The sequence below is a fragment of the Capricornis sumatraensis genome, chromosome 22 (assembly GCF_032405125.1).
Source record: "Capricornis sumatraensis isolate serow.1 chromosome 22, serow.2, whole genome shotgun sequence".
NCBI classification, from domain to species: domain Eukaryota; kingdom Metazoa; phylum Chordata; class Mammalia; order Artiodactyla; family Bovidae; genus Capricornis; species Capricornis sumatraensis.
The window spans coordinates 22,452,593-22,474,337 of NC_091090.1; the positions used below are offsets into that span (position 1 = coordinate 22,452,593).

At 56.1% G+C, this 21,745-nt stretch overlaps 1 protein-coding gene across 2 annotated transcripts in view; it reads left to right on the forward strand.

Annotated features, from left to right (window-relative positions):
- Positions 1-14,350, forward strand: part of TMEM63B (transmembrane protein 63B) — a 24,674-nt gene extending 10,324 nt beyond the window's left edge. For both annotated transcript variants that reach the window (XM_068994071.1, XM_068994070.1), the window contains exons 7-24: positions 362-504; positions 603-654; positions 1,362-1,470; positions 2,050-2,120; positions 5,836-5,916; positions 6,383-6,506; positions 7,091-7,224; positions 7,305-7,442; positions 7,584-7,737; positions 8,990-9,096; positions 9,323-9,409; positions 9,583-9,648; positions 10,814-10,976; positions 11,559-11,664; positions 12,650-12,817; positions 13,032-13,147; positions 13,245-13,325; positions 13,602-14,350. In XM_068994071.1, the coding sequence (XP_068850172.1) occupies positions 362-504; positions 603-654; positions 1,362-1,470; positions 2,050-2,120; positions 5,836-5,916; positions 6,383-6,506; positions 7,091-7,224; positions 7,305-7,442; positions 7,584-7,737; positions 8,990-9,096; positions 9,323-9,409; positions 9,583-9,648; positions 10,814-10,976; positions 11,559-11,664; positions 12,650-12,817; positions 13,032-13,147; positions 13,245-13,325; positions 13,602-13,787 (2,086 nt within the window). In that variant the 3' untranslated portion in view covers positions 13,788-14,350. The remainder of the gene's footprint in view (positions 1-361; positions 505-602; positions 655-1,361; positions 1,471-2,049; positions 2,121-5,835; positions 5,917-6,382; positions 6,507-7,090; positions 7,225-7,304; positions 7,443-7,583; positions 7,738-8,989; positions 9,097-9,322; positions 9,410-9,582; positions 9,649-10,813; positions 10,977-11,558; positions 11,665-12,649; positions 12,818-13,031; positions 13,148-13,244; positions 13,326-13,601) is intronic.
- The last annotated feature ends 7,395 nt before the right edge of the window (positions 14,351-21,745 follow it).

A 21,745-nucleotide genomic window follows, 5' to 3' on the forward strand; every position in this document is an offset into this window, starting at 1 on the left:
GTCCTCTCACCTCCGTTTCTCCCCATCCCCTGCTGCTCTTCCTCTCTGCAGTGTGCCTTGTTTTTCTTCTCTCTCTTTGTGTCTGTCCCCCCATCCCTCTCCTCCTCCTCTCTTTTCTCTTTCCCTCCCCTTCTCCCTGAATCCTTCCTTCTTCTCCCTCCCCTTCCCTCTCACTTCCTTCTCCCTCCCCTCTCAGGACACAGGGGACCCAGAGCCCCACCTCCCCTCTTTCAGCCCCATCCTGCTGCCGGATCAGCCAGGGCTAGGGTGGACGTGGGCTGGGGTGGGCCAGGGCAGATGAAGCCATGGCCCCTCCGGCACACTGGTCCTTACCACATCCGCCTGTCCCTGGTGCCCACAGGGATGACGAGATCCGGGACAAATGTGGAGGCGACGCCGTGCACTACCTGTCCTTCCAGCGGCACATCATCGGGCTGCTGGTGGCCGTGGGTGTCCTCTCTGTAGGCATCGTGCTGCCCGTCAACTTCTCAGGGGACCTGCTGGGTCAGTAAGGGCCAGGACCACTGTGGTGGGAAGAGGAGGGGACAAAAGGGGACGTGCCCTGACCCCTCCGTCATCCTCTCCCTCGTCCCACCCCCCAGAGAACAATGCCTACAGCTTCGGGAGAACCACCATTGCCAACTTGAAATCAGGGTAAGAGTGGGAAGCTGGTCAAGCGAGGCCTGGGTCTGTGCGCAGAGTCTGGGCGGGAATGGGGAGCGGAGGAAAAAGGGGGGTGTTTGGCGGAGAGGTACTGAGGCTGCAGAGGTGACGGTGGGGCCTTGAGGGCTTGGGATGGAGCCAGAAGGAGAGGCTCCCAGGGAGGCTGGCTGGTGGTGGCTAGAGGGCAGTGTACCCAGCAGGGAGGGCGTGAAGAGATGACCTCTGGGGACAGTGTGGTTGGAATGGGACAGTCTTGGGGTCAGGATGTGGGGTGTGGGGCCTGCCTTTGGAGGGCGTCAGAGGACCCGAGTCTCTAAAGGGGCCCTGTACCAGGGTTGTTGTTTTTAATGCTTATTTATTTTTGACTGTGCTGGGTCTCCGTCGCTGTGTATGGGCTTTCTCTAGTGGCGAGCAAGGGCTCCTCCAGTTGCGCTGCGGTGGCGTCTCGTTGCGGAGTGTGGGCTCTAGAATGTGGGCTCAGTAGGTGTGGCGCATGGGCTCAGTTGCCCTGCAGCGCCCGCGGCGTGTGAAATCTTCCCAGAGCGGGGATCAAACCGTGTCCCCTGCACTGGCAGACGGATTCTTCACCACTGGACCACCGGGGAAGTCCCCCAGGGTTTCATGAACACTGGCAGGTTTGGGGGTGTTTGCGAGTGTTCCCAGCCCTGGTGGCCCCACTCACCCCTCTGTCCCGCCAGGAACAACCTGCTGTGGCTGCACACCTCCTTCGCCTTCCTGTACCTGCTGCTCACCGTCTACAGCATGCGCAGACACACCTCGAAAATGCGCTACAAGGAGGATGACCTGGTGAGTGCAGCGGAGCCAGGCCCGCCCCCAGCCCACCCTCCGGGGACTCTCCTGCTGAGTCCTAAGGTGTGGTCAGCACCCAGGTGAGGCCAGCTGGTTTTGAATCCTGGCTCAGCAGCCCAGGAGCCCCCATCCTGCCAGTTAAGTCACCTCCCCCAGGCTCAGTCCCCTGCTCTGTAGGAGGTGAGAATGGTCCCTCTCCCAAGGTGGGTGGGGGATGAGGCAAGGCCGTGCCTGGAAGGCCCTGGGGCAGGAAGTGGCTGTGGGAGTGATTGTCCCTCTTCTCCTATATTTATTCCCCAAACCAGCACTGAACACCCACTCCATGCACCCACCCTGCTGGGGCCTCAGGGTCTGAGGATCTGCAAGTAGTACCCGCTCTGCACCCCCATAAGCCCTCAGGAGGCAAGAGGCCAGGGGGCTTTCACTCTGCTCACTGTCTGATTTCTATTAGAAACACCGCCCCTGGCTTATGCCAAGGTCTGCTTATCCCACCTGCCCCTCTCTGCTCCCCCGTTCCCCACCCCCTCTCTGAGGGTCAAGCCTCAGGAAGGCAAACTGGCCCCCTTCACTCCCCAGGTGAAGCGGACTCTCTTCATCAACGGAATCTCCAAATATGCAGAGTCAGAGAAGATCAAGAAGCATTTTGAGTGAGTAGCTCCTCCCCCTGTCCCCAACCCCAGGACCCGTGGACCCTTCTTTGCCTTCTTTCAGCTCCAAGAGCATCGTCGCAGGCCTCTGTCCTGGGGGGCTCAGGGGCTGTGGTACAGGGTAGGGGGTTATGCTAAGAAAGAATTTTCTCTGACTCCAAGGTGTTGGGCTGGACTTCAGGTCCCTCAAAGAGCTGGAGAAATACTTGAAAAGTGAGTCCCTGGGCCTTTCCTCCTCCTGGCTTGAACCAGGTCATGGTTTGTTGACCCCGGGTCCACGGGCCCTTGAGGATGTGGCCTTCTCAGAATTGTGCATGGTGTTCTGGAGGCTGTGTGCACACGGACTGGCAGGGAGAAGGTTCTCAGTTTTCAGTGCATCCTCAGGGAGCCCAGAAGAGCTGGGCTGCATGTTCTCTGAGGTGCTTTTTAGCCAGAAGTCTGTCTTAGTAAAGTGAAGGAAATTCACTTCCAGTGGCCAGAACAGTCTGTATACAGCATCTGTTCATCTGTCCACTCAGCGGTTGTTCTCAGGTGCTGCTGAGGTCCATGTGGTGGCCTGGGGACTACAGAAATGAGTGCAAGACCATCGAGTTCTCAGGGCTTCACAGTGCGGAGGCCAGCTTTAGAGGCCAGTCTCTGGGGACAGTATTAGGAGTTGGCCGGAGGTCCTGACTAGGGCCATTGGTGGTCTGGATCAGGGCTCGGTCTCTGGTGAGGATCAGGATTTAGTGAGGTCGGTTGACCTGGATGAGCAGTCAGTTGTTGTCCTGGATCAGAATGGGATTGGAGTCGGATCCCAGGCCCCTGTGTTACCGAATGACTGGTTTGTGACCAGGGTTTTCGAGTGAACCCTCTTTTTTATTCAACATGCATTTATTGGTCACCTTCTGTGTGCCAGGCATAAATCAATTAGAAACAAGTCCTGCCCTCCCACAGTTTACAGAGCAACAGCTATAATTAGCTCATCAATCACTGGTCAGTATGAGAGAACAATTTGGGGTCCCATCTGGAGTTCAAGCTGCACTCAGCATTAGGGAGCAGGCTGGGTCAAGATTAAGGACAGTGTGTGCTGAGAATTAAGTGACATCTCTAATGTTACTGTCCAAATGGAGTCAGCTGTCAACTTGTATAGACAAGTCCTTTAGTAACTTGTCTATACAAGTGTCTTTTTTTTTTAATTGACCCTTTCTTTTATTTATGTATTTATTTGGTTGCACGGGGTCTTAGTTGTGGTATGTGGGATCTAGTTCCCTGACCAGGGATTGAACCCAGGCCCCATGCATTGGGAGCGCAGAATCTTAGCCACTGGACCACCGGGGAAGTCCCAATAACGTGTCTTTTGAGCAACTTGTGTCACACTAGAGCAGGAACCTGGGGGTATGGCAGGAAACCTGCCCTCATCTGCTTATATTCTAATAGGGAGAACCAGATGGCAAAGAAATGACCTTGGCAGGTGGGGGTGGGTGCTTGGAAGAAAACCAGAGCAGGGAGAGGGGCAGAGGGCGGGGTCATGGAGGGAGAGGGGCAGGGGGAGGGGTCGTGGAGGGAGAGGGGCAGAGGGCGGGGTCGTGGAGGGTGCTGCTTCTGATGGGGTGGGCACCGGGGGCTCTGACAGGGTGGCCTTAGAGCAGAGCCCTCTGTGCACTGAGGGAATGAACCCTGTGAGTCGAGCATCCATGGATCCAGCACTCGTTTGTTGTATACCTACTATGTGCTTCGTCCCGGGGGACAAAGAAGAGCCAGACGAGTCATGGCGGTGAGGAACTCACAGTCCAAGGTGGCTGTTTCAGGGGTCAGTCTGTGGTATTCTTAGGAAACAGCCCGATTGGCAAAAACCATCCCAATATTGTAAAGTTAATTATGTTCCCATTAAAATAAATAAATTTATTTTTAAACATAAAATAAAACTAACAGTCAGGGGGACTCCCTGGTGGTCTAGAGGTTAAGAATCTGCCTTCCAGTTCAGGGGACAGAGGTTCAGTCCCTCACTGGGGAATTAAGATTGCACATGCTATGCAGCAACTAGGCCCATGCACCATAATTGGAGAGCCCTCCCACTACACTGCAACAAAGACTCGATGCAGCCAAATAAATTAAATGAAAATAATATAAAAATAAAAAATGAAAATAATGTAAAAAAATTATTGATCAGCCTATAAGCAGGGGGTTTGGGGAGACTGCAGTCCTCACTGGAGTTTTTAGCATCATGGTGAGCAGTATTTCATTGACTCATCCATTCAGCACAGCACAGTGGGTGTTTATTGAGCACCTACTATGTGAAGGCTGTTGACCATGTGAGGGCTGTTGACCCAGCACCTGGGTATATGGTGCTGAGCAGGAGGCAGCCCTCATCCATGTGGAGGGCCTGCTAGTTGTCAGTATCCGCCAGGGTCTGGGTTCCAGGCCTGGGGTCTATCTGGATTGGAAGACTAACCCAGAAGAATCAGGGGATAACCTGTGTGCAAAATCAGGGAACCTGCGTGGGAGGGATTAGGGGATTAGAGATTAGCTGGGTGAAAATGAGGACTTAGCCTGCCACAGGGCTGACAGCCCTTCTAAAGATGAACCTAAAATGGTTTGAGCCACAGCAATATCAGGGGGCTTCCCAGGTGGCGCAGTGGTAAAGAATCTACCTGCCAGTGCAGGAGATGCAAGAGACCTGGGTTCGATCCCTGGGTGGGGAAGATCCCCTGGAGAAGGGAATGGCAGCTCACTCCAGTATTCTTGCCTGGGAAATCCCATGGACAGAGCAGCCTGACACGCTGTAGTCCATGGGGTCACAATGTGTCGGACACAACTGAGCATGCACCCACAATTCTAATCCTATATCCAGTGTCAGGGGAAGAGTCCGGATCCTCCTAGGAAGTGCCTTTCAAGGACACCATCCCAGATTTAAGCTCCCAAATTCTCATGGGTTTGTGAGGTCCATCTTGTTACTTTAGAATCACGTCTCCACATCTTTAACACTTGGTATTTCCTTCTTTAAATATTAAACAAACCAAAAAAGGCAGGACCTCTATCTAGATTAGGGATTAGGCTCAGGAAGAGCAGTGTGTGATCAGGATGAAAACAGAAGTATTTCTCCACGCAGGCTGTAAGCCTCCCTCAAGCGCTACTGGGTACCAGCTTCTGAGAGTCTGGTCAGTCTCAAGTCAAGGTGGAGTCAACCTGGGCTCATGGTTAGAGGGTCAGTCTTGGGTCTGGGTTATCCGTCAGTGGGTCAGGATAAAGGAGCAGTCTCTGGTCAGTGTTGAGAGGTCAATCTCAGGTTTCAGGATCAACCTCTGGTCATTTTTGCACCAGAGACCATTCTGCCGCCCAGGGCTGTGAGCTGGTTAGGATCAGCTGATGGTCAAGGCTAAGTGTTGAACTGTCGCCAGGCCTCCTGGGAACAGGCTTAAGAGAACAACCAAGACTAAAGGCAGTTTCTCTCCACGTAAAGTCCCCAGACAGGCATCAGACCACAGCTGTGGTGTCCCCAGTGCCCTGTGAGTATGCGCTCTCATCTGGGTCCGTGCACACTCCCCCCCACGCGGATGAACAGGAGGAGCAATTTCATGAAGTTTTATTCTTGGGAACTGTCGTCTTTGCAGACTCAGAAAGAGGGGGCTTGAACTGGGGCTGTGTGTCTTGAAGGGGATGGGGTCATGGAGGAAAGCTGGGGACATGCTGGGGGCAAGGTCCCTGCTGAGCGTGATGGTGGACTGTGTTTCAGGGAGGCCTACCCCAACTGCACGGTTCTGGAAGCCCGCCCGTGTTACAACGTAGCTCGTCTGATGTTCCTGGATGCAGAGAGGTAGTGGGGCTGAGGGTGGGAGGGCAACATCAGAGGTCCCCCTGCCCACTGCAGGGGGCATCTTGGCTGCCACTCATGAGTCTGGCTCCCCTTCCAGTTGTTTCCCAGGGCGCCTGATTTTAATTTACCCCTGGAGCGCTTGTCAGTTCAGCTCTGGAAAGAGCAAGTCCTGGAGGTTGGAGGAAGGGGTTCCATTGTCCCCCCCACCCCCACCCCATTTGAGGATGTACCCTTCCTCTGCTCCAGTGTGAGAAATTTAGGCTATGGGAAGAACTTCTGGCCCTCAGGGGATGGTGGGGAGACCCTGGACTGGGGATATGTCTGAACCATGCACCCTAAGCAAACCCAAGAGCACAGTGGCTCTTGTGCTTGGGGAGTGGACTCCATGACCTCCGAGCTGGGCCACCTACCCATCCTCCAGCAGACCCAGCTGGGCGGTGGGTGACCGGGCACCTGGGTCCCACAGAAAGAAGGCCGAGCGGGGAAAACTCTACTTCACAAACCTCCAGAGCAAGGACAACGTCCCCACCATGATCAACCCCAAGCCCTGTGGCCATCTGTGCTGCTGTGTGGTGCGCGGCTGTGAGCAGGTACGGGGCATCCTGGGCTTGGCTCAGGCCTCAGGGCCCCCCGGCCAGGGTGGGTGGGAGGCCCTGGGGAAGCAGGTCACAACGGAGACGGATGCATCTCCCGGTTAGGCCTGTCCCACAACCTTAGGAACACCCAAACACACAAGCAGGCCTTGCACATAAATACCCCAAGGTCGAGAGGTCCCAGAGGAAGCAGAGCTGGTGTGAGGACCGCGGGCAGGGGCAGCCCCTCCCATCTGTTCCTACATCCTGGACACCCTAGTCCCACTGTTGGGCCTGTTCCCTGTACCTACAGCAACCAAGGTTTCAAAACCCAAATCAGGAGAGGTCAGCTAAGAGGCCAACTTGCTGAATTTACTAGCTCTGGCTTTCGGCAAGTTTCTGGATTGCTCCATGCCTCAGTTTCCTCATCTGTAAAACAGGGCTGCTTGTACCCACCTCTCGGGGTGCTTGTGAGGAGAAGCGAGTGAACGGAGAGCTTAAGGCCATGCCCAGGCTGCAGTCGGCTCCGGGTGGGGCCTCTGGGTGAAGGGAGGGGACCGGCGGCTTGACCAAGGCCCCACCTCGCCCGTCCGTCCTGGCAGGTGGAGGCCATCGAGTACTACACGAAGCTGGAGCAGAAGCTGAAGGAGGATTACAAGCGGGAGAAGGAGAAAGTGAACGAGAAGCCGCTCGGCATGGCCTTCGTCACCTTCCACAACGAGACCATCACGGCCATGTGAGACCCGCTCGCCCGCCCCAGCCCCGAGGGGCCGGCTGGGGCTCTGGGTCCCCGGTAACCGTGCCCCCCTCCCCCAGCATCCTGAAGGACTTCAACGTGTGTAAGTGCCAGGGCTGCACGTGCCGCGGGGAGCCCCGCTCCTCGTCCTGCAGCGAGTCCCTGCACATCTCCAACTGGACCGTGTCCTACGCCCCCGACCCCCAGAACATCTACTGGTGAGCAGAGGGGGATGGCGCCGGCGTGGTTCCGTGGGGCCAGTAGGGCCCACAGTGGGGCACGGGAGGAGACGGAGGTCCTAGGTGTCTCTGGGGTCGGGTCAGGCGTCTGGCCCCAAAGTGACGCCTCCACCCTCCCAGGGAGCACCTCTCCATCCGTGGCTTCATCTGGTGGCTCCGCTGCCTGGTCATCAACGTCGTCCTCTTCATCCTGCTCTTCTTCCTCACCACCCCGGCCATCATCATCACCACCATGGACAAGTTCAACGTCACCAAGCCTGTGGAGTACCTCAACGTAAGGCCCACACCCCAACCCTCCACACTGTGTGCCAAGACACAGACCCCAGGCCCCCAATCCCCCTGGCCAAGGGCATGTGAGGGGCGTGGAGCCAGTCTTCCTGCCCAGTCTAGCTCTTGCCCTGCTTTTCCAGCCCAGCCCTGCTAAGAAGGTCCCACATGACCATGGGTTGCAGACCCCTCTGTGCTCTTCCCTCGGGCTCCGTGCCACCTTTCGCCAGGAGAGGCCTCCCTCGGTTCACACTCACCTAGAGGGGCTCTCCAGGAAGAGAGAGCCTGGGTCCATCCCTAACTAATCATGTGACCTCAAACCAAGTCCTTCTCCGCTCAATCTCTCCAACCAAGCGTCAAGGGCCAGACCAGATCCTTGGCCTCCAAACTTGGATTCTGATGCCTTTTATCCAAAGAAATTGTACATGAAACTCAGTGTGGAAAAGCAAGGTCGCTCAGATGGCAGTGGTGGCGGTAGGGGGGGAGCTTCTGCTACTCCATCCTCACTCCCCCTACAAGCCTCCTGGGAACCTCAAAGCTCATGAGAAGGCACTTTGACCATCACTGGGTGATAACAGCATGATAGATAAGACCCAGGCTGCCTGCGTTCAAATCCACCCCCCACTCGTACTTCTTACTCTCTCATTTATTGAATTTCATTTTGCCTCAGTTTACTCATTTTTAAAATGGGGTAATATCATTATTGTAAGAATTAATACATGAAAAGTACATGATCAAAAAAAAGACCATCATCAGTGCTTGGCACATAGTGGGTGTTCAGAAATGCTAACTGCTAATACAGTTCATGCAGGGATTGTACAGATGGCCCTGGCCCCCAGCGGTTCTGGGCTTATCTATTCATTTGGCTGCGTCGGGTCTTAGTTGTGGCACGCTGGAGCTTCATTGTGTCACGCGGGGTCTTCCGTTGCGGTGCGCAGATTCTCTGGTTGTGGTGCACAAGACTCGGTAGTTGCAGGATGTGGACTCTCTGGTTGTGGCACTTGCTCTCCAGAGCATGCAGGCTTTCAGTTCCTCTGAGGCATGTGGGATCTTAGTTCGCCAGTCAGGGACTGAACTTGCTACTGCACTGCCAAGGCGTGGTAGGACTTGCACCAGGGAAGTCGCAATGTTCTGGACTTCCAATGAGGCCCTGGGAGCTGGGGGCAGGGGGAGGGGGGCCCGGGGCTCAGTGGAGGAGGGGGGCAGGTAAGCCACGCCAGCTGGGCCTACTAGACCATCCGCCCCGCTGCCCTCTGCAGAACCCCATCATCACCCAGTTCTTCCCCACCCTGCTGCTGTGGTGCTTCTCGGCCCTGCTCCCCACCATCGTCTACTACTCTGCCTTCTTTGAAGCCCACTGGACACGGTGAGACAACACCCCTCTCCACCCACATAGTGACACTCCTGGGTGCACGCCCTCCACCTTCAGACCCCCCACACCCCGGGCAGTCCCAGAGCTGGCAGGGGAGGGATGCTGACTGGGATCCTCACCTTGGGAAGGCCCCCTCCTTCCCAGGGGACCCTCCTGGGACTGCAGGAGCTTGGGGGAGCAGGCACGGGGCTGGCTCGCCTGACCTCTGCCCCCACCCCAGCTCCGGTGAGAACAGGACCACCATGCACAAGTGCTACACCTTTCTCATCTTCATGGTGCTGCTCCTGCCCTCGCTGGGACTGAGCAGGTGGGTTTTGGAGGAAGGGGTGGGAGCTGGGGTGGGGGACGGCGAGAGGGGGAGCAGCCAGGGGCCCCAGGTCTGGGGCACGTGCTCAGAGCTCGTGGATGGGACGCTCCCTCCTCTGGTGTTCTGGCTACTCTAGCCCCCAACACCTCCATCTCCTCTTCTCCCCTCCCCAGCCTGGACCTCTTCTTCCGCTGGCTCTTTGACAAGAAATTCTTGGCTGAGGCAGCCATCCGGTTTGAGTGAGTGACCAGGGTCCCCAGGGAGGAGACCAGATTGGGGGGGTGGGTATTTCCCCCATCGGAGGGTGCAGCAAAGCTCCCACCCCTGCAGTGGGGAGGAAGAGGGGCTTATATCATGGTCAGGCATCCCAAAGGTCGCCCCCAGAGGCTGTCTTGGGTGCATACATGGGATGTCTGAGGGTCTGTGTTGGGAACCACTCTGGATTCTGAGGTCACCCTTAGGGTATATTTGGGGCTTTGGGGCTTACACTCAGGGGGGTTTCTATGGTGGGCTCTGGGGCTTGTATCCTGGGACTAACCGTGGGAGCTGGAGCTTCACCCAGGGGGTTTGGAAAGGTCTATAGCGGGATCTTGGTTGTGCTGTGGGAGTGACGTGAGGGTTCCTAGGGGACTCCATGAAGGTCTCAGGTGCCAACCCTTTGAGCCTCTCTGGAAGGCTCTTGGGCTCACACCTCACTCAGAATGACCACGGAGGACTCTGGGGCTCACACCTTGGGGTGTTTCTGGCACAAGCTCTGGGAACACCACTGAAATCTCAGGCTGTGTGACTGCAGTTCTCTATGGGGTCCCTTCCCTGGAAATCCCTGAGAGGGGGTCTTGGGGGACATGTGCCATGGCTCTTTATGTGGGAGCAGGTTCTAGGGGTCTTGCTCTAGGCCATCTGTAGTCACCTTGGGCTCACATTTGGGGTGTCATGGGTACTGGCAAAGGTCCCTGGGCTCCCCCCCTCTGAAGACTTCTGGGGGAGGGTCTCTGGAGCTGAGTTCTGGGGGTGTTGGAGGCTCATACTCTGGGGGTTACTCTGGGTTAAATTAAGATCTAAGGCAGGGAGCCTTCAGGGTGTTCCTGGGGCTCACAGGGAGGGAGGGGGATGGCCGTGGAGATCTCCAGAATCATACCCTGAACACTGGTCTCTCCAGGGGTCTCTATGTGGCGCAAGTTCTAGGGGCGCCTCTGGGCTCACACACACTGAGGTTATCTTCGGCTTACTTTGGAGGCATCTGGGGGTTCACATTCAGGGGGCTCAGAGACATGGGTGCTTTGAGGGCTCAGCTGGAGGGTCCACGTGGAAAAAGGCACCTTGGGGGTGCTGGCACGCTGGCAGTGGGTAGGGGGGCCTCTGGGTCCCCCAAGAGTGCAGACCTGGAGCACCTGGTGCCCGCAGGTGCGTGTTCCTGCCGGACAACGGCGCCTTCTTCGTGAACTACGTCATTGCCTCCGCCTTTATCGGCAACGCCATGGACCTGCTGCGCATCCCGGGCTTGCTCATGTACATGATCCGGCTCTGCCTGGCGCGCTCGGCCGCCGAGAGGCGCAACGTGAAGCGGGTAGGGCCGCCCGGGGCTGCCGCGGCGCGCACAGCACCCCCTGGTGGCCCAACCGGAAACTGCAGCAGCCGTGCTATAGTGTGGGGGCCCCAGGCGGCCGGGACCTGGGGAGCCAAGTTCCGTGGCCCTCAGTCTCCCCCCTTCCCGTCTGGGGCCTCAGTTTTCCCTTGCGTACAGTGACAAAGCGTAGCTAACCCTGAAGGCCCCTCCAGTTCTGCCAGTCTAGTGTTCTGTGATGGGAACTGGGGGAGGCCTGGATCTAGACCCAGGGTACCTCTGCCCTAATCCCACACAGAGGGCTCTGGGCATCCAATTCCCAAGCCCACCAACCGGCCAGCCCCTCATCCCTCGAAGGCCCCATCACTGTACCCACCCTGACCTCCGTCTCAGCCACAGCCCCTCTCTCTCCATCAGCTTCGCCCTGCCCTGCCCTGCCCTGGACACTGGGTTCACTTCCCACCCCCAGCTTCTTTTCTGGCCCCAGAGTTCCTGTCCCTTTCCCTCCGGCCACCTGCCTGAGCCCCTCCAGTCTTCCCCTCCTCTCCCCTCCCTGAGCCACCCTCCTGCCCATCTCCCCCCCAGCATCAGGCCTACGAGTTCCAGTTTGGCGCAGCCTACGCTTGGATGATGTGCGTCTTCACGGTGGTCATGACCTACAGTATCACCTGCCCCATCATCGTGCCCTTCGGTAGGCACCGCCGCGCCGGGACCTGGGCCCTGCTCGGGGGGACCCAGGACCTCTCCTGCTCCACTCTAGCAAGGCAGGCCACCCGAGTGGACAGGGCCCTGGCTGGGAGACCGGCCCCTCGGGCCTCCCGCCTGGTCCCTGGCTCAGTCTGGGGCTCAGCCTGTGGGGGAGGAGGGTAAAGCCATCTCAGCTCAGGCTGGCTTCGGCCAGTGTGCTGCCCCTGGGCGACATCTCCCCAACACGGCCATATTCCCTCATACCAGTGCCTTCATGCAAGTGGGTATACATGGACAGAGAGCACATGCCCACTGAGGAGTCTACACGCACACACAGTCGTACGCAGGATCCACAGGCACACTTGTACACAGCCCTGTACACTCGGGAAAGACCTTTGGGTTTCAGGGAGGGTTTGGGTCCTTACCACTCATGGAAATACCCTGCTGTAGCTGCACCTTGTAACCTCGGCAAGTACCTCTTCTTTCTGAAAGAATTAAGCAAAGTTTCTCTTCACCCCCATCATTCCCCTCATCTATCCTTTCCCCCCACTAACACCCTAATCCATTCACCACCCTCCCTGGTTATTGAAGGCTCCAGACTCCCAAACTAACCACCTTGTCCCCATTTGAAATGTCCCATTCCCTCAACCTCCAGGAAGAGAGACCTTACCGCCTAACTTACACTCCTCTGTTTAGGGTCAGGGATAGGAAAAAACAACATGCAGGAAGGTGCTTGCTGACCCAAACCAGTAGCTTCCTACCAGTGAATTCCTGGTGAGGGGCTTCAGAGTGAGGGGGCTGAAGCAGGGGAAGCTGGGGTTCCGTGCTCCTGCAAGGGGCTTGGGGCTCTATTCTCTACTGGGCCTGGGGCAGAAGAAGAAGGGGGCCAGCCCTCCAGTGACCTTGAAAGGCCCAGGACAAGCCGTGACAGCCACACGCAGGCCCGGCAGCGCTGGTTCCGAGGTCAGGGCCGGTGTGGCTTCCCCCAGGGCTCATGTACATGCTGCTGAAGCACCTGGTAGACAGGTACAATCTCTACTACGCCTACCTGCCGGCCAAGCTGGACAAGAAGATCCACTCGGGCGCTGTCAACCAGGTGGTGGCCGCGCCCATCCTCTGCCTCTTCTGGCTGCTGTTCTTCTCCACCATGCGCACAGGTGAGGGCCACCCCCCACCCTTGGAGGCCAGGGAGGGGCGGGGGGCAGAAGACCCTCCCGCCAGGGTGCAGGCAGAGCAGGCCCCCGGGGGTGGGGTGGGGGTGTCGCAGGCTAGGGTCCTGGGAGAAGCCGCAGCATATGGGAGCAGAAGTCCCTGGGAGGGGGCCTGGAGGAGAGGTTGCAGCCCTTTCTCTGTCCTCCCACCCCAACCCAGGGTTTCTAGCCCCGACGTCCATGTTCACATTCGTTGTCCTGGTGATCACCATTGTCGTCTGTCTCTGCCACGTCTGCTTCGGACACTTCAAATACCTCAGTGCCCACAACTACAAGGTAGGGACGAGGGGGCAGGGAGGCGGCCCAGGGCGGAGTCCACCCACTGGGGCAAGGGCCTCGCCCCTCACCCGCTGACTCTTCCGGGCCCCTCAAGATTGATCACACGGAGACAGATTCCGTGGACCCCAGAAGCAATGGACGGCCCCCCAATGCTGCCGCTGTCCCCAAATCTGCGGTGAGTGCCCCACCCCCGCCACGGCCAAGCGCGGGGTGGGGGAAGCATGGCTTCCTCGGGAAGCAGGGTGTCCTGTCAGCCATCCAGGAAAGGGGGAGCCTGTCCCAGAGCCCGGGGATGGGGTGGGGATCTGGTTCCACCAGCTGGGGGCTCTGCTCCATGTCCCCTTGGAAGGAGAGCTGCTGCCCCTCCCCCACAGGCCGGGAGACCCCCGCCCTGTTCCCCCCAGGGGCCCCCCGCTGTCCACGCTCACACCGCCCCCTTCTCCTCCTTCAGAAATACATCGCTCAGGTGCTGCAGGACTCAGAAGTTGACGGGGACGGGGCTCCCGGGAGCTCGGGGGACGAGCCCCCGTCGTCCTCCTCCCAGGACGAGGAGCTGCTCATGCAGCCTGACGGCCTCACGGACACAGACTTCCAGTCTTGTGAGGACAGCCTCATAGAGAACGAGATCCGCCAGTAAGGGAAGGGAGGGCCCTGGCGGCCACGCCCTGCCCCCGCCCGCCCGGCCCCCCACGGACACTAAAAACAAAACGCTAATAATTTATTAGATCTAAAGCCCCTTCCTTCCCCATCCCCTGCTTTCATTAAGGTATTTAAACCTGGGGACTTCACCGCTCTCCCCCACCACGGAGGGAGGGTGGGCGGGAACTCCCCCCAACCTCAGTGAGGAGAGCCCCGAGCCGGCCCCGGGGCAAAGAGGGGTGTGGACAGGGTTCCCCCAGATCAGTACCCCCCTGGGCTAGTAGTATGATCAGGAAAGGGTTAATGAGAGCCAAGAGGGGTACCTGGTGCCATGGCTGGAGACCTGGTGGGGGCAGACGGACCAGGGGCTGCCCCCTCCAGTTCTTACCTCCCCTCCCCCCAAGTCCCGCTGGGATCTAGCACCCCAGGGAAGTGGAACCTCCAGCCCCTAGGGGGTTGCATGAGAGGGGAGAGGGTGCTGAGCGGGAGGAAAGAGTCCAACCCTGAGCCAGGGGGACTGACCTGGGGGTGGGGGGTGGGCATGGCTGACACTGAAAAATGGGATTTTTGCACTGGTTTTTTTTTTGTTGTTTTTTTTTCCTTTAAAATAAAAATGAAAAGCTCCGAGGCTCTGATTTGTGTTGCTGCCCTATACTGGTGGCTGGGGTCCAACTATCTTCTCTTGGTCTGGAGGACCTGCAAGATCAGCATCTCCACATGACCTGGGCAAGAGACTCCCTGTGTGTAGTCTCGGCATCTCCATCAGGGAGAGGAGAGGGTTCACCACGCCAACCTCCCCAGCACCCTCCCCTTGCACCCATGTCCCCCACCCCGCCCCACCCCTGCCACCTGCCCTGAGGAAACTGTGGGACCTCTCAGACTAGGGAACAGGGACCCGGGCCCACACTCTAAATCACCAAGATGGACACAAATAGGACAGAAATTCAGGGGAGAAAGGCCAGGGAGAGCCACAGATTCCACGCTGGTCCAGGAAGTCTTCCTGGAGGAGGAAGATTCCAGGACAGCTGCTTCCAAAAACAGATTCTTAGCAGGCTGCTCTGGAGGAGGAAAAATAAGAAAATAAGGCCACAGGAAGGGACCAAGTATTGTCATTCTTACTTGTCATTGTTGATGCCATTTACCAAGTGGTTGTTATGTGCCTGAAATTACACTAAGTGACTTCTGTCCTTCTTAAAGCATTCATACAGAGCTTGCTGTGAGGTCAGGCGTGGGTTTGCTGTGAGAATTGTATGAGATAATATATGTCAGGTGCCCACTTGGCCCAGCGCCTGGCACAAGGTAAACACCCCATAAATGTCAACTGTAATTAATACTATGCTCATTAATAGGACCTACAGAGCAGGTGTGGTTTTGCTTGTTTTATGGGAAAGGATGCAGGCTCAGAGAGGGTGTGGGGTTTGCCCAAGGATACCAGCCTGGGAGGGATCTTGGAAATGTTCTCCTGAGCATCTCAGTGAACTGGCCCCCAGCCCATCTGTCCCTTCCCCAGTAGTGCCCCCAGACAGACCCTCCAGTTCAAAACTGATCCATCCTCTAAGATCCAACTCAAATTCATCTTCTCTAGCAAATTTCCCGTGAGCATTCTGCTCCACATCCCCTCCAGAGGCCCGCAATGGGCACAGTGTGTACAACAAGAGCCAGAGGACCTGGACTCCAGTCCTGGTTCCGTCACTCACTCGCTGTGTGTCCCCAGGGGACCTGCCTCTCCTCTCTGAATCTGTTTCCTCATCAGTAAACTCAGGGAGCATGACCAGGTGACTCCTAAGGCCCTGAAGCATCCTCCTACACACCTGCCACCCACTGCCCACCAAGAGGACCCAGAAAGCAAGAAAGCAAGTCAAACAACTCCCAGAGGGGAGAGGAGACCTCAGAGGAGGCAGAGAAGGAGGAAGAAATGAGTACCCCAAGGGCCTGCAGACTGTCACCAAGAAATGGCCAACAGTGAGGACAGCAGACAGTGGAAAGCCTGATAAAGACTGCCTGTGTGTCCTGTATGTCAGACCTGCAAATGTGGGAAATGTGTACCCCAGGGGTAACCCAAAGTCCTGAGAGGCTAGAGCTGCTGCTGGGCCAAGGGTTTGGGGAAACCAACCAGTCAGCTGCTGGATGAGCAGAAATTGTCTGAGTTTCCAGCAGGGGCGCAGTTTCCAGTGGTCCCCTGAGGCTGCAAAGGGTGTCTCACCCTTGATCCTTCCATCAAACCATCCTGAGGACCTACTATGCACCAGTGACACAGTGAGGGGCAAGGCTGCCTCCTGGGCATCCACAACCCAGAGGACAAGACAGACAGAGATGGAAGTGCTCACTAGGTCTAGCACTGTTCTAGCACTTTCTATGAGTGACCTCAGAGATAACTGAGTTCCGTGCCAGGCCACCACAATAAAGCAAATATCACAGTAAATCAAGTCACAAATTTGGGTTCCCAGTGCACAGGCTGTATATTGTCACCCTGCTTATTTAACTTCTATGCAGAGTACATCATGAGAAATTCCAGGCTGGATGAAGCCCAAGCTGGAATCAAGATTGCTGTGAGAAATATCAGTAACCTCAGATACTCAGATGACACCACCCTTGTGCCAGAAAGTGAAGAGGAACTGAAGAGCCTCTTGATGAAAGTGAAAGAGGAGAGTGAAAAAGCTGGCTTAAAACTCAGCATTCAAAAAACTAAGATCATGGCATCCAGTCCCATCACTTCATGGCAAATAGATGGGGAAACAACAGAAACAGCGACAGACTTTCTTTTCTTGGGCTCCAAAATCACTACAGCCATGAAATTAAAAGACAGTTGCTCCTTGGAAGAAAAGCTATGACCAATCTAGACAGCATATTAAAAAGCAGAGACATTACTTTGCCAACAAAGGTCCATCTAGTCAAAGCTATGATTTTTCCAGTTGTCATGTATAGATGTGAGAGTTGGACCATAAAGAAAGCTGAGCTCCGAAGAATTGATGCTTTGGAACTGTGGTGTTGGAGAAGACTCTTCAGAGTCCCTTGGACTGCGAGGAGATCAGTCAATCCTAAAGGAAATAAGGCTTGAATATTTATTGGAAGGACTGATGCTGAAGCTGAAACTCCAATATTTTGGCCACCTGATGCGAAGAACTGACTCATTGGAAAAGACCCTGATGCTGGGAAAGATTGAAGGTAGGAGGAGAAGGGGATGACAGAGGATGAGATGGTTGGATGGCATCACCGACTCAGTGGACATGAGTTTGAGTAAGCTACGGGAGTTGACGTTGGACAGGGAGGCCTGGCGTGCTGCAGTCCATGGGGTCTGTGTTGCAGTCCATGGGGTCGCAAAGAGTCAGCCATGACTGAGCGACTGAACGGAGTGCACAGAAAACTTACGTTTACACTGTAGTTTATTAAGTGTGCAATAGCACTATTTCTAAAAAAATAAAAATAAATCTACATACCTTAATTTTAAAATACTTTTTTGCTAAAAAATGTTAGGCATCATGTGAGCCTTCAACAAGTCGTAATGTTTTTGCTAGTGGAAAGTTCGAAATACTAAAATATGACAGAGTCACAAAAGGAGTAAATGCTCTTGGAAAAATGGCCCCAGTAGACTTGCTTGACCAGAGCAAGGTTGCCACAAACCTTCAATTTGTAAAAAAAATGCAGTATCTTCAAAGTTCAGTGAAATGAGATGGACCTGTCATGGAGTCCTCAGAGGAGCCCTATTCCAATTGACAGATGAGAAGTGTGAGGCCCACGGCCAGGATGTCCCTTGCCCCAGCTAACACAACCTGGACACAGTGGAGCTAAGGCAGGATGAAAAAAACCTTAGGATGCTATGGGAGCTTAAAGACAGGATATCTTGCCTCATTCAAACTTTTTACAGTTCAGCTGAGAAAACTGACATGGAAAGGAGAGTAATTAGTCAAGGACCCCAAAATAAACCAAAATGACTGGTGTGGTACCAGACCCTTTCCCCAGGGGTCATGGAATTAAGCCAGGAACACCCCCTCGCCTGCTCTGAGGCATGCCAGTGGCCTAACCATGCCAAGAAGAATGTTGTGGATTGAATGTCATCCCCCAAAAAGATATATTGAAGTCCTAATCCCCAGTACCTCAGTCTGTGGCTTTATGTGGAAATAGGGTCATTGCAGAAACAATTAGATAAGATGGGGTTGTGCTGGAAAAGGATGGGTCCCTAATTCAGTACAACTGGTGTCTTTATAAGAACAAGAGAGAGGCAGAGTGAAGACCATGTGAAGTCAGAGATGCACAGGGTGAGTGCTACGTCAGTGGCTTCAGGAATCAAGGAGGCTTTCAAGATAAAAGAGATCCCGTTGGGGTGTCAGGGACAGCCCCTACCTGTCAGTCTTGGACGGAAAAAGAGGGAGGGACTCAGACTTATCCTGAGATGATGGCATGAGGACAGCCAGCCTGGTGGTGGCCCCCAGGGTGGGAGTCCTGGGTCTCCTGTCCCCACAGGGAGATGGCCCTTGGACTGGTGGGTGGGGACCAGGCAGATAGAAAGGGGCCATTAGTACCAGCACCAGCCTGTGGGGGACAAGTGGGAAGAAGGCAGCTGTTAAAAACGTGCCACTGACTTAGGAATCCCAGGGGATTCTGGGAGAGTTCTGGGGGGGGAGGGGTCCTCTGCAAACCCCCCATCCCCAGAACCTTCAACTGTCAAGCACCATGCAAGCTACCAGTATGCTGTACTCTCCAGGTAGGCGCTGATGGGGTTTGTCCCACTCATGTACCTGGCAGACGAGGACCTCCCCCACCCCAGGAAGGGGCTGTGTGTCCTTGGGGGTGACTACTCCATCAGACAGGATGCTCCCGAGGCTCAGGAGTTGGGCCTTTTCCTCAGCCAGTCTGGGAAAGAACAGGCCATGGATGGTCAGACCCTCAGGAGAACAACTTCCTTGTCTCCGCTGAGTTGGGGAAAGGAGAGGGACCAGCCACTCTGCTGTCACAGCCGCCTGGGGAACGGTCTCCAGGCTTCTTGGGAAGTGTAGGCCAAGGGGAGACCCAAGCCCAGTCTAGACAACATCTTCATTTACTTAATTTACTCCCTGCTCTGAGAATTAAGGTGATGTCTCTAAATCTTCAGTCTTTGCCAGCATCAGGGTCCCTTCCCGAAATTGAAGGCAAAGGGAGAAGGGGGCGGCAAAGGATAAGATGGTTAGACAGCATCGCTGACTCAGTGGACATGAATCTGAGCAAACTTGGGGAGACAGTGGAGCTCAGAGGAGCCTGGACATGACCTAGCCCCTAAATCTACAGGTCCCCGGTCTGATGGGAGAGACAAGACACGCACCCGGGACAAAAATCATCCTATCTATTCACGCCTTGCTTTCACATATTGCTCTGGCCATCTGCCTCGCCTTCCCCCAGCCAGCCTTGTCTGTCTGTCTGTCTGTCTGAGCTTGCCCATGCCTGGGCCTGAGACATTTGGGGGGTAACTGTGGTGGAGTGTGCGTGTGCGTGTGTGTGTGTGAGGCCTCCCTGCAAGCCCAGCTGCTGCGTCAGGAGCGCAGACCAGGACAGTGAGCAATGACCTCTCAGCTGGGTGATGAGCTTGAGGGAAGGCTCCAGGGAGATTAAGGAGACTTATCACCTTGGTTTCTTCTCTGATGTTCTCCAGTTTTCTGGGACACCAGCACCTTCTGTGGTCCTCCCAGACCCCCTCCCCCATCCCAAGAGCTCAGCACAGCCACTCTTGGGGGCAGCCGGGCAGAGGCCTCGGGGCAGCCCCATTGGAGGAAGGGCAAAGAGGCTTCCCTCCCTATGTGGGGCTCTAGGCCTTTCACTTAACCCGGGTTTCTCACCCTCCACCCTCTTGACGTTTGGGGACAGGATAACTTTTGTCGTAAGACCTGTCCTGCGCTCTGTAGCACGTTTAGCAGTATCCCTGGCCTTTACCTGCTGGACGCCAGCAGCCCCTGCGCCCTGCTCCCCAGTTAAGGCAGCCAAAGCATCTCCTGACAGCGCCCCCCGGGAAGAAGAGCTGACTTACCTTCTTTGGGGGGCCCTGGGTTCCACCCACCCAAGTCAGGAACAGCCTCTCCTGCCAGCGACGGCAACACTGGGTGAGGACCAGCCTGGCGGTGAAACGAGCACGAATTCTGGGCTCGTCCTTCCTCTCAGGACCCTCTTCATCTCTGGGCAAAAGAAAAACACATCCTCCTCCCACACATATACTCCACAGATACACTCATAACTCTTTACACGCAGAGACACACACACACTACACAGACACACAGACACACTCGACACAGACATACACACATACGTTCTCCATGGAGACAGACACACACATACACACATGTACTCCACAGATACACACATACTCCACACACACAGACACGCTGCACAGACACACCACGTAAACACAAACACATATTCTCCACACATACACACAATACTTCACAGATGCGCGCGCGCGCACACACACACCCCTTTCTTCGCTTTCCCCTAGTCTGAGGGAGGGAGAGGGAGCTTCCCGATCATTCCTAAGAGAAGCCCAGAGGGCTTAGGTTGGAAGAGAAAGGGCTGGAGGGAAAAGGGGTGAAGGGAATAAGTCCCAGATTCCCACCCACCTACTCTCTCCCCCGCCGCCAACTCTGGTCTTCCACAACCGGAAACCCCCCAACCTTGGTGTCGGACACCAGGGCAGTCCCAACTTGGCACAGGCCTATCTGGGGGCGGCCTCACTGAGCGGGTGGCATTGAGTCAGAACTCTTCCCAGTGGACAGATGTGAGCATGGGGTCAGGAATGATTCCAAGCAGAGGCACCGAGGCAGCCTGTGCTCCGAGGTGCTGGGCTGGTCAGGGGCAGCCTGGGTAGGTTTGTCAGGCTAATAAGTCGAGAGAACAGGGGTCATTCCTGGACCCGGGGAAGTCCCAGGAGACACTGATGAGGGACTGAAGAATGGGTTTGCTTGTTTGGGGTGGTGGGAAGAGTAAGGGGGCATCAGGTAAGTTCAGCCACAAATGGCCTGTGGCCTCCCTAGTTGACGAGCAAGGGGAGGTGGTGCTGGGTCCCCTGGCCTCCCTCCAGGGCAGTGTGGTGAGAAGGTCACGAGCCTAGCCTGGGCTCTGCGGTCAGACTGAATCCACCTCAACCCTGACTCTGTGACCTTGGGCCAACCCCTGACCTTGGCGCTGCGGCTTCCTGTTCTGGTAACTGTGGGTAAAGCACAGCCCTCTCTTGGGCCTGGTGTGCCCGGCAGAGCAGGCGCTCAGGCCGGTCAGCTCAGCTGCTCTAATTCTTCCTGACCAGTTCGAGGGAGGAAGCACAGCTGAGCCCCCAGCTCCTGCCTCTGAGGAGCGCAGTGCCCCTTCAGGGGCCCAATCTGGTCTCCCCTCTAGACAGCCCAGGACCCCTGCCCCTCTCTGCAGCTGCCCTCTTCTTTTCCTCACTCTGGGTTCCTCCCTCACCCCGGGCCCCACTGGGCTCTGTTTAACTTAGACCACATCCTTCCAGCCTTCCCGCTAAGTGCTTCCTTATTTCAGAAACAGCTGAGAATATGGGGAGATGGGAGGACCGTCCCTGGGCGCCCGGTGGGTAGGACTGGAGATTCAGAGTGGGTCTTGCACTGTGGTCTCAGCTCCTCTTGCCCCTCCTCCGTGCTCTGCCCTGGGGTTCACTGATGGTGGCAGAGGGCAATCAGTCCACGGTTAGGAAAGCCTCAGGAAGCGGGTAAGAGCCTGCAGTCCCTGTGCAGGAGGACGGATCCTGGGTCCCCCCACTGCTGCTGACCCAGGGTCTGTCAGCCGGCCTGACTTTTCCTCTCAGAGACTCAGCCGTGGGGCCATTCCCTAACTGGATCTCGTCCCTGAGACGCTCCTTTCCTTCTGCCCTCCTGCCCTCGACTCTCCGTTATTTCCCCTCTCCCCAAAAGGCAGTGTCTGTTTGCACAGTCTGGAGATCATTTAAAAAAAAAAAAAAAAAGGCAGCTCTATTGAACTGTGATT